At 44.0% G+C, this 14,308-nt stretch overlaps 2 protein-coding genes across 5 annotated transcripts; one reads left to right on the plus strand and one right to left on the minus strand.

Annotated features, from left to right (window-relative positions):
- Nucleotides 1-72: 72 nt before the first annotated feature.
- On the plus strand, nt 73-12,726 carry LOC122404060 (myogenesis-regulating glycosidase). Of its 4 annotated transcripts, XR_006259678.1 has the most exons (12): nt 76-557; nt 3,930-4,213; nt 5,036-5,272; nt 5,362-5,643; nt 5,849-5,940; nt 7,618-7,817; nt 8,678-8,817; nt 9,745-9,966; nt 10,050-10,160; nt 10,354-11,349; nt 11,428-12,456; nt 12,557-12,726. XR_006259678.1 is itself a non-coding variant. In XM_043407937.1 (11 exons), the coding sequence occupies exons 1-11, from the start codon at nt 513-515 to the stop codon at nt 12,332-12,334; spliced, it is 3,471 nt and encodes a 1,156-aa protein (XP_043263872.1). In that variant the 5' UTR covers nt 73-512; the 3' UTR covers nt 12,335-12,726. The 4 variants fall into 4 exon arrangements, 3 of the variants coding, with proteins under 3 accessions (XP_043263872.1, XP_043263871.1, XP_043263873.1); XM_043407937.1 differs by having other exon boundaries at nt 73-557; nt 5,894-5,940; nt 11,428-12,726; XM_043407936.1 differs by having other exon boundaries at nt 11,428-12,726.
- On the minus strand, nt 6,015-7,394 carry LOC122404062 (nucleoside diphosphate kinase homolog 5-like). Its single transcript, XM_043407942.1, has 5 exons — nt 7,134-7,394; nt 6,658-7,053; nt 6,392-6,530; nt 6,221-6,309; nt 6,015-6,125 (listed from the first exon to the last, which is right to left on the minus strand). Exons 1-5 carry the CDS (start codon nt 7,392-7,394, stop codon nt 6,015-6,017), a joined length of 996 nt encoding a protein of 331 aa, XP_043263877.1.
- Nucleotides 12,727-14,308: the final 1,582 nt, after the last annotated feature.

Here is a 14,308-nt window from a genome sequence, read left to right on the forward strand (position 1 = left end):
TAAGAAGCTTCTTCTCCTCGTTCAGGACTATAGAGCAGCATATTCTCGTTGTAGAGCGTGAACCTTCTCCTCGAAGATAATGAGCTGCACTGGATGTCCCCCTGGCATTGCGATCGGCGTAAACATGCTCGCTCACGCGCTCCGATTTGGTCACTCACGGGATTTATCGATATCGGTCGTCCGTGGGCGGAAAGAGGGACATACATATCTTGTACGTATAGAAGAAACATGCGGTGTCGGTTTCGTTGGCACGAATAAACGCGTGCAAATCGGTAGCCGTGTGTACAGATCGCGTTCGCGCGAACGCGTTACCGATACATTGATACATTGAACGCGGTCTCTGAAGATATCGCTAAGTGGTCGCCGATATAAGGAACAGAAGATCAGTCGAAAACCACCTGTCTTCGAAGGTGGAGGCTCTCTCCTCCGATCTCGTCTACGCGCGACGAAATTTAGTGGAAAATAGAGAAATCGCCCGCCTCGGAATCGACCGATCCCCAAAATCGACAACCATGGAAAGATTAAAAAGGAAACGAAAGAGGACCGACAGCCAAAAGGTGGGTGGGAGTGTGTGTGTATCGTGTTTCTTCCGTTTCGTACTGTTATCTAAAAAAGTGATATAGTTTGTAATATAAGATCGATGATCGATGATTGCTTTTTAACGTAACCGCAATATCGAATCTATCGACCGATAAGAGAAAGACGTTCAAACGCCGCAAGAAACTCGCGCTTTTTAATCCTTTCGATCGCGCTCTGTTCTACCGGAGCGATTTTTACGGATTTTTTTTTTTTTTTTTTCTTTTTTTTTCGGGCGCGTTTCTCAACGAAATTGCAACCCGTTTGAATCGTCGTCCGGTTTTAGTCGATTTTCATACTCAAAGCTACATTTTCCGCACGACGATTCGAAAATTTTGTGAAAATTTTTCTCCACGGACAAACGAAATTCTTATATAACGTAACACCGTTTAACAATTGACACGTCAATTTACACCGTTCCAAAGTTTCAGTCGATTTTCTCGATTCGGTTAAAAATAGTACTCGCTAATACGACGGACGGACCGGTTCGTCGTCATAGAAGAATCGCACGATAACGAATTTTTCATTCATGCGTTACTCGTAAAAGTTGATTACGATATCTTGTGGTTTCGTGACGACTTTACGTCAAACGACGTATAATGTAGAATTCATTCAAAGTATTTATCATAATAAATCATCTTTGCTCGTAAGACCTATCGATTCTCAACGCGTCAAAGTATAATACTTATCTCGCTACTACGGTTCCCCTTACATTTCCTTGATAAAATGTACAAATTTCCGAATTTAATACCCTCTCTACTCGTAGAATTTGTTTAATATCTCGTTTGTATCATGATGAATAAAAAGTTAAATAGGATCGTTGTTGCACCGGGGTGCAAAGACTCGGCGCAATAATTTTACGGAAAGGAAAAATGATTGTCAAATTGTTTTCCAAAGTTGTATACGACTGTAGGTGATTACGAAATGATCGAGCGCAGTTTTCCTATTCGTTAAAGGTTGCATTTGCAGTAGGTTAACATTTTTGGCGTCCGTGCATTCTTGGTATTTGTTTCGGAGAGTCAGCAAAGGCCGATTCGAGCGGAATTGTTTAAATAATTCACAGAGCAACGAGGTGCCCTGTTTACTTATCGTCGACGACACGTGTCCTTAAAAAGTACAACAAAGCCTGCGTTGTTCGCGATTTCAGCTATTGGTGCGTATAGCGTACAGCGACGAGCGAAACTGAACGCTCGTTATACATTTTTGTAAAATAATATTTTGAAACTGTAACGTTGTAATATAGATAATTAAAGTTTATTGAGGTCAGTCGATGGCTTTTAATGTTTTTCACGACGTAATTACCACGGATATAGAATGTATACATATCGTAGTAAGTTTTGCACTGGTCGTTATTCGGATGCAGACTGATGTAACAATTTCGTCAGGATCTCTATCATTTTTAAACAGACGTATGAAACGTATTCAGTTTTGGTTATCGGTGTAGATCGCGTATTAATTATCGTAGAATAAGCTGGAAATAAGCTGTATGAAAAAAGAATAAATAAAATAGACGGCAGGAGGTTGATCGCAATATGTAATAGCCAAAGTGACGCGCCGACGAGATAAACATGAACGGTATTACGTAAAAATAATAATAAACTTTCCCGTGGTACGAACACGGGGATGCCATGATAAAAATGTTGGTACATAATTGTAACTCGAAACGACTCGACTCGACTCGACTCGACTCGACTCGAATCGACACGCGAAGAGATTAGAGCCTGTCGCGAACGAGTTAGGTTGCATCTAGCCAACTCGTATCTTGGACCGAGGTCGATCTGACCGTTCTTGCGGCTATTAACCCAATTTCACGGAAAACCTGCGTCTTCGCATGCAAACGAATCGGACGTACTTACAAGTGAGATCATCGGCGATAATTTTCCTTGTTGTTTTCTCGCGGTAAGGCTACGAAATCTCCCGCGATTCGGACGTTCCTTTGGCGCATAACAATGGCGGTTCCGCGAGTGGTTCTCCAACACGAATCTTGGCAGTTTTTGTGTGTCGAGAGGCATCTCATTCGGCCGAACAGCAGGAACTATTAAATCGCGAATGCTTTGTACTCGACGCATACATACATACATACATACATACATACATACATACATACATACGTATAGCGGAAACAAAGACTACTCCCTTCGTGGATCATCGAAAATTCATGGTACCGCTGCTGGGAAAAAGACGCGTTAAACGCTTGTACGGTTCACGGTTTATTTCCGTACAAGTGCAACGCGTTTCGAACAATTTCCTTTCGCGAAACTAATCGTCGCCTTATCGGACGGCAAGAAAAGTCCGCCTAGGAAAACGTTTTGTTTGCTAATCGCGAAATTTAAACCGCCGTTGCCTTTGCGCGGTTCCCGAATCCCTTTATTGTCCCGCTTGTTTGAAACTTTGTTCGTTGCTGCGCCGCGAGTGCAAATAAGATACGGGTTTCTCGATAATGCGTGCTTCGGCCGAATCTATATACACTCGACAAACACAGTAAAGGTGTCGTGTGAATTGTTGGTTCCTCGGAACGCTTGTAATCGTATAATTTAATCTACCTAATGTACCTATTTGCGGATCACCGAATTAAAAATCTTCTCTCTCGATGACGATAAAACTTGGTTATCACGGGCGTGAAATTAACGCGGCAATTAAGAATTTCCGCCGAGGGCACAAGTAAATAAAAATATATCGTGTAAGTACGTGTGTGCGTGACACGCAACGCACTATCAATTTTCATTATGTAATTCGATTGATCCTGCACATGTCAAACTGTCGGTTCGGCTCTGCCCCGACTGATTAACGGAGTGTAAATAGTATAATCAATTTTGTTCGTTAACGAGCCCACTCGAGAGTGTAATTTTGCTATCGGGCTAACGCTATTGCGCTTTTAGCGGTCTAGGTCCTTGTTCGCCGCGAGTTATTTTACATCGAACGTAATCGAACGTTTCGAATTTGTTTAAATTCGAATAGATTTTACCAAACAATTACCAAACGCAGAACGAATTCCAAGCACAGCTTCGAATTTTAACAGATCGTCCGAGATGTTGAATCTCGTTGCTTCCTCCTCCATTTAACGATGCGTCGTGTATCGGTTCGATATAAATACGGATAGAGAACTTGTCACCGAAATCCACGTAGCGTAATCGTAAAGTTCCACCGGCTGACCGTACTCGTCGGTCGTCGGTCGTCGGTCGTCGGTCGTCGGACGATTTTTCCCATTCCGTTCGGCTCGAACCGACCATACCACGCGTAATTTTAATCAACCAACTAATCGAGCCAACTCCAGCTACGGTGCTCTCTCTCTTCCTCGTCGTCTCCCCTCTTTTCTCTCTCACGCTCTCTCCATCCTTATTCTCTTTGCACAGAAAGTATTACTCTCAATCGTCGATCCCTGGGACGTGAGAGTAGCCAGTGTCGATCCGGTCGGCTTGGCGGAGCGTCGAGGCGTTTATTTGTCGATATCGCCGTCCCAACAGACTGGAAATACCTTGCAAGAACCTCTGACCCCGGGTAGGACGGTCAGAACTCCGTCGCCTTGGTACAAACCTGCCTCCAGCAACGTCCCAGACCAATCTTCTGTCATCGGAGTCGCGAGATCGAGCTCCTCCGAAGCCACTTGGGTGGATCCTTGGTATTCCCCAATTATTAGGTAAACAGTTTTATTCCATTAACCTCGAACGAGATTCAATCGAGTTGAAATTTTTTAATTATATAACAAACCGTTATTGCGCATGTGCAATTCGATCACCAACTACGGTACAGCACACAGCGCATAATTAATGTATATCTTCGAATTTTTAGCGATATATATTTACATGGTAAAGAAGAGAGAAAACTATTATTCATACTGTTGTTATACCGAAATAATAACCGAACGCGAATGTAATATAATATCTTATTATTACTTATCCGGTCAAAGAACAACACCTATTTTAATTATCAAGAATGAATTAATAGAATCCAAGGGTTTTACCTTGAAATTGTACCAGCAACGCCGAGTACATACTTACTTACTATACTATACTATAAGTGGCTTCGTAAGCTCGTAACACGTTAATGCTACGCTGTTGATGTAGACAACTACTGACTCTTAGCAATCGGCGGCAGTCTGGTAGGAAAAGTGGGTTAAATTTTAACACAGCCTTGTGCGCTAAACTTTGCCCTTTCATTTTACTTGCGTCGAGTGCAACGGTCTTATAGGAGCTCGGGTTACCGATACAAAATAAATAAAGACTAAACATGCATGCATTTCGTTTAGCAGCCTGTAGAACGAAAATTACGACTCTAAATTAAAATGTATGTGATCGAATGTTTTCCTTATTGTCCACCGTGATTAAAATTCGAGTAAATTTGTACTGGAAGAAGAAACGTTTGCTAACGCAAGATTCGGCAAAGCCTCGATGCGGCTGATTTCCCAAGTTCTCGCGATTTCAGAAATAGTATCAAGGACGTTTCTTTTAATGGTCGAAAGGTCATCGATTGGAACGCGATCCAGTTTACCCGAAGCACCGCAGAAACCGGCGAGAAAGAAGACGCAAAGCGAACTAAAAAACACGAGAAGCTGCGACCTCCGAGTCGAGCAGACAATTCCGGACGACAATGGATTAATAGGTGCGAGGCAGGAAATCACGTGCGATGATTCCGATCACGAGCACAAGGCTGGAGCAGTCGCGAGAGTGCGTTTCGAGAACAAGGAACGACGAGAAAGGTAGTAGATTTCTACTCATCTTTTCTCAGCTTGATTTCGCGGATCAGATCAACGTTTCGTAATTGTTTCAAATCTTGTATCGATGACAGGAGTCACAGTTGGGGTTCGCCATTGGAAGCGGAACGCTTAGACGAGAATAAGAGTCATCTTTACCCCTCGAAAACGATCCACCTGCCAGCCACCAGTTGTATCGTAAACAACAATTGGACGACGGGCCGGGAAGAAAATAACGCGGAAAGTTCGGCATCCGTCGACGAGAAAAACATCGAGGAGAAACGTTGCAAGCTGATCAAAGAAACAGAGCCAGTCGGTCGCGGATCTTTCCAAGATAAAGAGCTAGTGAACGTCGTGCAGAATTTGGTGACGTCGAGGTAAGTACTTACTTACTTGATTATTCGTCTCCTTAAATATTTCCGAGTATAAATATTATAAATTCGAAATGAGATTTCCTAGAGACTGGTAACGATAACCCAGACCATGATACATATAATATACATATAAAATCGTCGTTATTCCTGTTTCTTTTTTATTATATGTATAATACGTTGACACGCGGTCCGTGTATTCCGCTGCAAGGTACAGTCCCATTCTTCTGTCTGGCACGCAACGAAAATTAAACAGAAAGGCGCCATGTCGACGCGAATCATCAAAGGAAATGGACACAGTAGGTGAGACATTTATTATTAACGCACAATTTACACGCTAAAACCAGTAAAATATTCTAATTGGATAAAGCTGGAAATCATGTTGGAACGATGGCGAGATCTTGCGGCAATCTAGGCTTGTTAGGGTTGTTTAAAATTAGCCAATTAGCGAGCCAGAGGACAGGATCTGCGGGTTTCAATTTGCAACACTGCGTAAAAAAAATATTTATCTAATTATTGTTAGAAACGAGTCGACGTTTCTAGCAAAGTTCCAAAGGATAGATAACTATTGTATTCGTGTTACCAAGGATAGAGCTTCCACGAGGACGGGATTTAGTATTTCCCACAAGTAATCGGTCGCTGGTTCGTTTTTTAGCAGTGGCTCGATTATGGCTGGAATAAAATGTCCAAATTGGCTCGTAATTTTCTCGAAAATCGATAAAAGATCGTGATATAATACGGCATTGTTTACTACATTCGGGAAAGAAGAAATGAATCTCTCTTTCGGCCTCTTCTCGAGTGCTGCTTCCATGAACTGCGTTCTTGAAAGTCTCGCCTCTTCTTCCGAATCTCGCTCTTATACTGTCGGGATAGTATAAACGAGCCTCCGTAACCTAAAGCACACCGATAACAAGATACATACTCGACGATGCGACGATGCGACGATGCGACGATGCGACGATGCGACGATGCGACGATGCGACGATATGACGGCGCGACGGAAGGAAATCCGGCGATTACCTTGGTCGGACCCATAAGCGATCTCCATTCTTCCACGCCACGATGTTTCGCCAAAACGTGTACGATTACGGGCCCGGACGCCATATAGGCGACGAGATGCGCGAAATTTACTTGTCCATACTTGTCCGAATAAAACTCGGAAACCTGTTCCGGCGTGAGCTGTAGCCAACGCGTCCTCGAAACCTCGAAACCCTCCTCGAATATACGTCGTTCGATCTCCTTTCTGTTTACGACCGCTTCTGGCTTTATGATCGCCAGCGTGCACTCGATATCCGGCTCCTCTTCGACCTCCTCTTCGCAGATACAAGGCTCGAAGGAGACCATCGGAGGCTGCCAAACATCCTCCTCGGGTTCTCCGAGAACACACTCGCATTCTTCTTCGCTAACGAAATTGTACTGTCGAGCATTGCCCAATTATTATTATTCTTCCATCTGAAAGTACGAGTACGGCGTAATTTGAAATTTCGCACGAGTACCGTTCTAGAAGAACTGCTGGAGGTGATCGAGCTGTTCGGCGGCGATCCTTTGATCCCGTCGCAAACTGTAAATCTAAGATCAGATTGCGACGAATCATCGACTGGATCCCAGTCGTCCTTGTCGAAAACCGTGTCGATACTCGATCGTACGGCTATATCTTTCGTCGGACGAGACGATTTGCCGCATTTCCTGAAAAGCGTCACTGTTTCCGGGACAATCCGATCGCCGTCATCGTCCTTCCTATCTCCGCAGTCGCACATTTTCCTCGCTTTCGAAAGCCGTGGTGTTTCTTTCGGTTCGTTTCCGCCCTTATTTATCGCCGAGGTTATAAATCAGTTTCACGTCGAAACAAAATTACGCGTTCGAAATATTATACACGGATAAAGAGCACGTTTCCGATTATCTTCTATACATATATGTATACATACATATACTCTGATTGTGTGTCTTAATAATAATAAGTAGTAATTAACATTTTTTTAGACGCTCCGAAGGTGACGGAACGTAACGCGAGTATACGCGCAAACGAAGCTACGGAAGTGATCGGAAACGGAACAACGAAAAGATTCATTTGTCCCGAAACGACAACTAGGTTTCGTGCAGCCGCGGATATTCGTAAAACGAGCGTCTCAATGCCGAGCAATTTGGACGAGATGGAGAGTCTGAGAATCAACAGACAAAAGGTGAATTCAAGAGACACACCAAACCATTACTTTTCAATCGTATCGAGTTATTTTCGTTGATAAGGATTCAGTTTTTGAACTTGACGCGCTTTTTTTTTCTTTTTCTTTACTTGCGGTTAATTAATCCTCTTTAAAGTTCCAAATATCCCAGCGACGATTAAAGATCAAAGAGATTGCTTCCCGTTAGTAGCAATTCGATTCGATAGCCGCTCGAAGATGGAGGCAGGCTCCCCTCGTAAATGTATTTTTAAATCAGACGACAACAATACCGCGAACACTCGCAAAGAGTGCGCAGACTAGTCGGTGAGTAAAAAAGAGTAACGTTATATCGTCTCGACGTAATTGCCGACTCGTGTTTACCAAACACGAAGAAGGAATTCACAGCCGTAGGCGGGACATTTTTCTTTTCGATGTGTGTATTGTGCGCGATGTTGGCCAAAGTAACGTGGCGTTGTATGAAATACGCGAAGGAAAAGAAACAGCTGTTGTACATGGACGAGAAGAATGGCAAGGACCATAAGTACAGTTCGATCTGTTCGCTGGAAAAAGCACTCGGCGAATTTGTAAAAAGGAAATTGGACGCGATAGAGGAGGTTCGTTTTCGGTTCGAAGGTGTGACAAACGAAATAGCATTGTATAGAAAAATATTTGTTCGTCCATTGTATCCTGCGAAACGTATTCCGTAATGTATTAATGTCACTTGATGTAACTCGGCGCGATAACGCTGCTTGATTCTCCTCTGGTAGGAGAATAGGGGTTGGGATCTTGTTCTCTGGGAAAGCGTAAAAGAAAACTCGCATCAAAGTATTTATCACATTATCACAGTTTGTTTCTCGCGCGAATAAGTAAATGTTTCGCAGGGAAACTCGTCGAAATTCACCAGATCGGAAAGCGACGATAGCAGCAGCAGCGTAACGTTCAGCAACAGTGGCTCGACGCCCAATGGAAGTCCACTCGGATCAGAGACCGAGGAGGAAGCAAACGACGAAGAGTTGGTCAAGTAAGTGCCTTATTCTTACTCTTCCTCCGATCGTATCTACATACGTAAGTATGTATAATCGGCTCGGCTTCGCAGCCGCTGGTGAACACGATTATTTTTAAAATAAGTATATTTCGCCGAGTTGTCACGGTTTTCAATTTCGATCTTGTTTACTTGTGAAAAGTTTTGCCAATATTGTCAGCGTCCACGCGCGAATCCTTCGTCCGATCGGATGAAACCGGTATTGGAGAGCAGTGCTGATCGCGAGGATCATCTTTGGGTTCGACCTTCTTTATATCGCTGTAGGGTTATCGCGCTACAATTCCGCTCGAGACTTTCACAGTCGTCGCGTCAGTTGGTCGGTTGGCAATCGGTCATCAAGGACTGCTTGTATTTTTACGTGTAACGTTCTCTAGGCGGAAACAGTGCATTCTATTCCTATGATTTCTTCTTTTTAACGGATCTCCACGGTCTCTGACGCTGCGCAGTGTCTCCGCTCGTGTTTCCTTTACATTGCAAAACAACCATTTGTCTCTTGGTGATTTTAAGCTTTTCGATAGCAGTTACATACATATAGTATACATCGGTTGAAACATGGACAAAGCTGACGAGTAAACGAGAAAGAGATTGAAACAGCCCACCTCTCTCTCTCTCTCTCTCTCTCTCTCTCTCTCTCTCTCTCTCTCTCTCTCTCTCTCTCTCTTGATATAATACTCTGGATGATTTGGCAATACGAATTTTGAGTACGTTCGGGAAAGTTTTAAATCGCGCGATGATTCCAAGATACGACGTCGGCAGTGCTGTATCGCTGCAAAGGTATACTGTACGGAAGTAAAAATACATATTTCCACGCACGCCTCGATATTTGGCCAACAGAATATTGTATAATCTTTGTACGGGCAGTATTTTTGCTCGTTTTTTTTTTCTGAAACGAAATTCAATTTTTAGAGTCCCGTTGCAAGCTCCGCCTCGACGAAAAGGCAGAGTAGTCGTGCCACCGATAATGACTAAAAAATTAGGGAACAACTCGATGGAGCTTCCCGGCGGACAAAGCGTGAATTCGACGATAACCAGCGTGAACAGCATTAGCAGTCTGCTGAAAGAGAAGCTCCAGTTGTCTCTTCCACAGGCTTTGCGTAGCAGCAAAAAGAGACAAAACGCCGATTATCGGTAAATCGAAAATAGTACTCTGTTGCGAATATTTCTTTAAAATGAATTGTTCTTAAACATCGGTATTTCGTATTAATTCGTAGACTGCGAGTTTTCGTTGGAATACTGTTTCTGTGCGTCGTTTTCCTCGTAGGGTTTGCACACATTTATTACACCCAGCATGTTTTACAACGAGCCTATTTCGACAAATTTCGGTGAGCAAAGAACAATCACGTTTACAGTTACGGTAGTTAAGATTGCGACTCTTTCGGGAAGCGTCCAATGGAATTGATTAAACCTCGTGTTAAAATATCCTGTTGGACCTTGCCGATGAGTACAAGATGATTTAATTTTCTTCGTTTTTTTCTTGTTCCACGCTTACCAGCAGGTTAATTTGATCGTTTGTAGGTTTAACAAAAACGAAAGAGTAATGCACGTGTACAGCAGCACTGGGGCCGAGGTGATCGCGGCCCAACTCGGCGAAGGCATTCCCCCCGAGACCGGAGTTTTTCAATGTTTGCCCCATCATCGGAAAGAAGGCTCGGTTTGTCTCGAGTGGCTCCAACAGACGCGTTTGTACCTGGCTCACACAAAACACGAAGACATGCATTGTTACCACGTTACCTGGCAAAGTCTAAACCCTTACTACAACCCTACAGATTGTTTCGATTGGTCGTCGAAAAGGGGCCATTGGTACGGCGCCGGTCAGGTACAGAATATGCCTTATCCTCTGGAGCGCGGACGTCTCGATTCGAGCCCGTTCATCACCGGTGACATCGCAAAACATACTTTTGGCAATGTGCTGAAAAGGTACTTCTTGAACTCGAAGGGCGCGACGATACTGGTCGACCCGGAGACGCCTCTTTACGTCTCCATAAACGCAAACAGGAGCAACGACTTTTGCCTACAGGCCAGACACGACGCTTTCGCTTACATAAATCACTTGACGCCGCTCCCGCAACTGAATTACACGATCTGCGCGACGGACAACATGAAAAACCTGCACTCATCGATGGCCGAGAAGTCCCTGTGGGACGGGCTGAAACCGGACGAACTTAACGCGGTTCATTCGCTGCTGTCCGAACCCGTATGGCAAATCGCACCGACCGACGAAGCTGCCATTTACAATTACACCGAGGACGTGATAGCCCTCGGTTTCTTGCGACAGGGGCACGTTTTGTTGAGCGAGGAATGGCAGCCCAGTACCGGCGACTTTGTGCTCGACGAAGAACGATTCCCATCTATGGAAGAAACGATCAACATTATTCATCGTCGAGGATTCCGAATCGTGTTCACCATCCAACCGTTCATATCCACGGAGTCTGTGAACTTTAAGGACGCAGTGACCAGCAGGCTGTTGATTTCCGAGAGAGGCAGCGATCCAAGAATTCCGGCTCTCACCAGGTCAGACAACAATCGCTTTAAAACATTTTTAATAGCTTAAGGCGATTAAAAAAAAAATATATGAATTCTCGTTGGTAGATACAAACAAAGCAATAGCGTGGCCGTGCTGGACATCACGAACAACAAGACATTGCCCTGGTTGCAATCCAAGCTCGGAAGATTGAACATGAAATACCACGTGGACTCGTTCTACCTGGACTTGGGCACCGCCCAGGATATGCCTCACTATTATAAATGCGAACAGCCGCTTACCAATCCGGATCATTACAAAACTCTATTTACAAGAGCAATCCTGGGATCTGTGCCGGTGATTGGTGTCTCGGGAGCGATTTCCAGGCCCCGAGCGCCAGTCTTCGTATCCCTTCCTCCGTTCTCGTCCTCCTGGAAGGCCATCAAAACTGTAATTCCAACAGTTTTGACCTACGGAATGATAGGCTATCCGTTCATCATGCCGGGTGCCGTTGGCGGAGACGTGGCTTTACCTATGTCGGACAACAATCCCGACAACGATTTCGAAGTGAGCCTGCCAGACAAAGAGCTGTACATCAGATGGCTGCAGCTGTCCACGTTCCTGCCCGTGATACGTTTCACTCATCTGCCTAGCAAATACTCGGACGAATCCGTGTTGGAGATAGCCAAGAGGCTGACAACCTTGAGGCAGAAAACTGTTACGCCGTTGCTGAAAAAGTACGCGAAGGAGACACTGAATACCGGTCTGCCCATAATCAGACCTTTATGGATGCTGGATCCGGCCGATCCAGCTTGCCACGTTGTCGTGGACGAGTTCTCTGTGGGCGAGGAGTTGATAGTCGCCCCTGTTCTCTATTCCGGTAGCAGGCAAAGGGAGGTTTACTTGCCCGCGGGCGTGTGGAGGGACGGAATCGATGGTAGTCTCAGGAAGGGATCCAGATGGATTCATAATTACAGAGTGGCAGAAGATAAAGTCGCCTATTTTGTCAAAATGCCCGATAACACGAGATTTTGATCGACGATGCTCGCGATGGACCGACCGAACGTTGATCAAGATATCATTCCATCAGGAAATTTAATGGTTCCCCGATGCACACAGTCATTCGCGCGACTCTATAACGATCCAAGTTGCTTCTTGTACATATATACATACATACATACATACATACGTACATACGTACATACGTACATACGTACGTACATACATACATACTGAATTTTGATACTGTTATTTCAGATTTCAGAGATTCGAAGATAAATTTTACTATCGACCGAAAAAAAGATCCGCTCGGAGGAAAAAGGACTTTGAAGTAAAAAAATTGGTAAATAAAAATTAGGGTAGTGGGGGTGTTTAAGGTATCGAGCAAGTCGCTGCTCGACTTTCTTTCGACATGTATTTTCGACATCGTTCGGAGTAGTCGACTAATTATTGTTTTTTTAGAGACTGGTAATAGCTGATAAGAATATACGCCAACGTTCTGGAAGTATTTATTTCTTTATATTAGGAAATATATTTATTTTATTCTATGTTGTGTTTTTATTCTCACATAGTTGAACTGTTGTGTATAAGCTGATAGAAAATATATAGTTTATAGAAAACTAATAGACGAAAAACATATTTCAGAGAAAGGATGATCCGTGTTGGTGCTACCTCGAGTTCTTTGCTACTAAATCCATATAGCGCGATAAGAAAAATCTTGTCGTCGTTCGATGCTCTTAAAGCTTTCGAATCCTCATGGAACAGTCGATAGACTCTGTTTCTCATCGTGTTGTGGTTGTGGTTGTGGTTGTGGTTGTGGTTGTGGTTGTGGTTGCTGTTGCTGTTGCTGTTGCTGTTGCTGTTGCTGGCGTTGATCGAGTCGTTGCTCGACCGCGGCAGAACGTGATCGCGACGTGGACGATGGCAGTCTCGGAGAACAATTGTCCAAAATCTTTTCGAGATAGCAAAGCATCTTCAAGTGTCTCGTGTACTTGTTCTTTAACAATCTTATATTCATGTTTTTCAATACATCTTCCGCAAACATTGGACAGCAATCGCCTTGAAGCGCACGCGTTATTTCTATGTAGATTTCATGAAGCGTTAACATTCGATTCGAATCGGTGTTCTGAAAGTCGATTGGTAAGACATGACCGTTAATTCCTTGTTTCTTGACAAAACTACGTAAGTACATACGTACAGTATGTTTTCGATGCACGAGCGATGTGGCGATTAAGAAAGAAAAATGAGCAGCCTGAAGTGCTCGTGGAGAGTGGAAATGAACGAGACATATAATACAAGATTAACAAGTCCATCGACTTTGAGTTATTCCAACCTTGCAACTAAATTCCCTACAACATTATTATTATGATAAAATTCTGTTTCGCGCACCTTCTCTTGATCCGCCGCGTTACCAAATTCGTTACAGAGGGCCCGATCGATCAAGCCAAGAATGTGATTCTTCGTAACGTGAAGATCGAGATCTCCGGCCGCGTAAATGTTCCGTCCGTTTACGACTTGCTGCTCCTCGTCCTTGACTATTACCTCGCAATGCGTATCTTCTCTCAGAGTCGTCCACTCGTCGTCCGGCATGCACGCGGAACTTTGTTGAACGACGGATCGTTTGCTCGGTTCACCGCGGATGGAAATATCTTTCGTTTCTGGTTTTTTTGAATCCTCACTGGCGTCGATCGTTAATGTCTTGCGCGGAGTCTGCACGAAAATTTAATATCAAGAAGATGAACGCGCAGCGAGTAAAACAAGTTAAAACAAATGGAGAAATTTAACCGAACCCAACGAGTTTTTACCGAGTCCTCGATAGTTTTGCTTTTCGACAATGTCTGCGAATCGGTGACATTCGCCGAGCCGGATCGCACCGTAGAAACTTTACTCGGTAACGTGTTATTAGGCTTCCCTTTCGGCATCTCGTATCGAAGCTCGTTCGATCCCGATTTAGTGAAATTAAGATCGTCTTGATCGAATTTTCGCCAGTAATCGTTCTTTTCGTTATCT

The sequence above is a fragment of the Colletes gigas genome, unplaced genomic scaffold (assembly GCF_013123115.1).
Source record: "Colletes gigas isolate AHSC1104 unplaced genomic scaffold, ASM1312311v1 Colletes_gigas_Sc00099, whole genome shotgun sequence".
In the NCBI taxonomy this organism is placed as follows: Eukaryota; Metazoa; Arthropoda; class Insecta; order Hymenoptera; family Colletidae; genus Colletes; species Colletes gigas.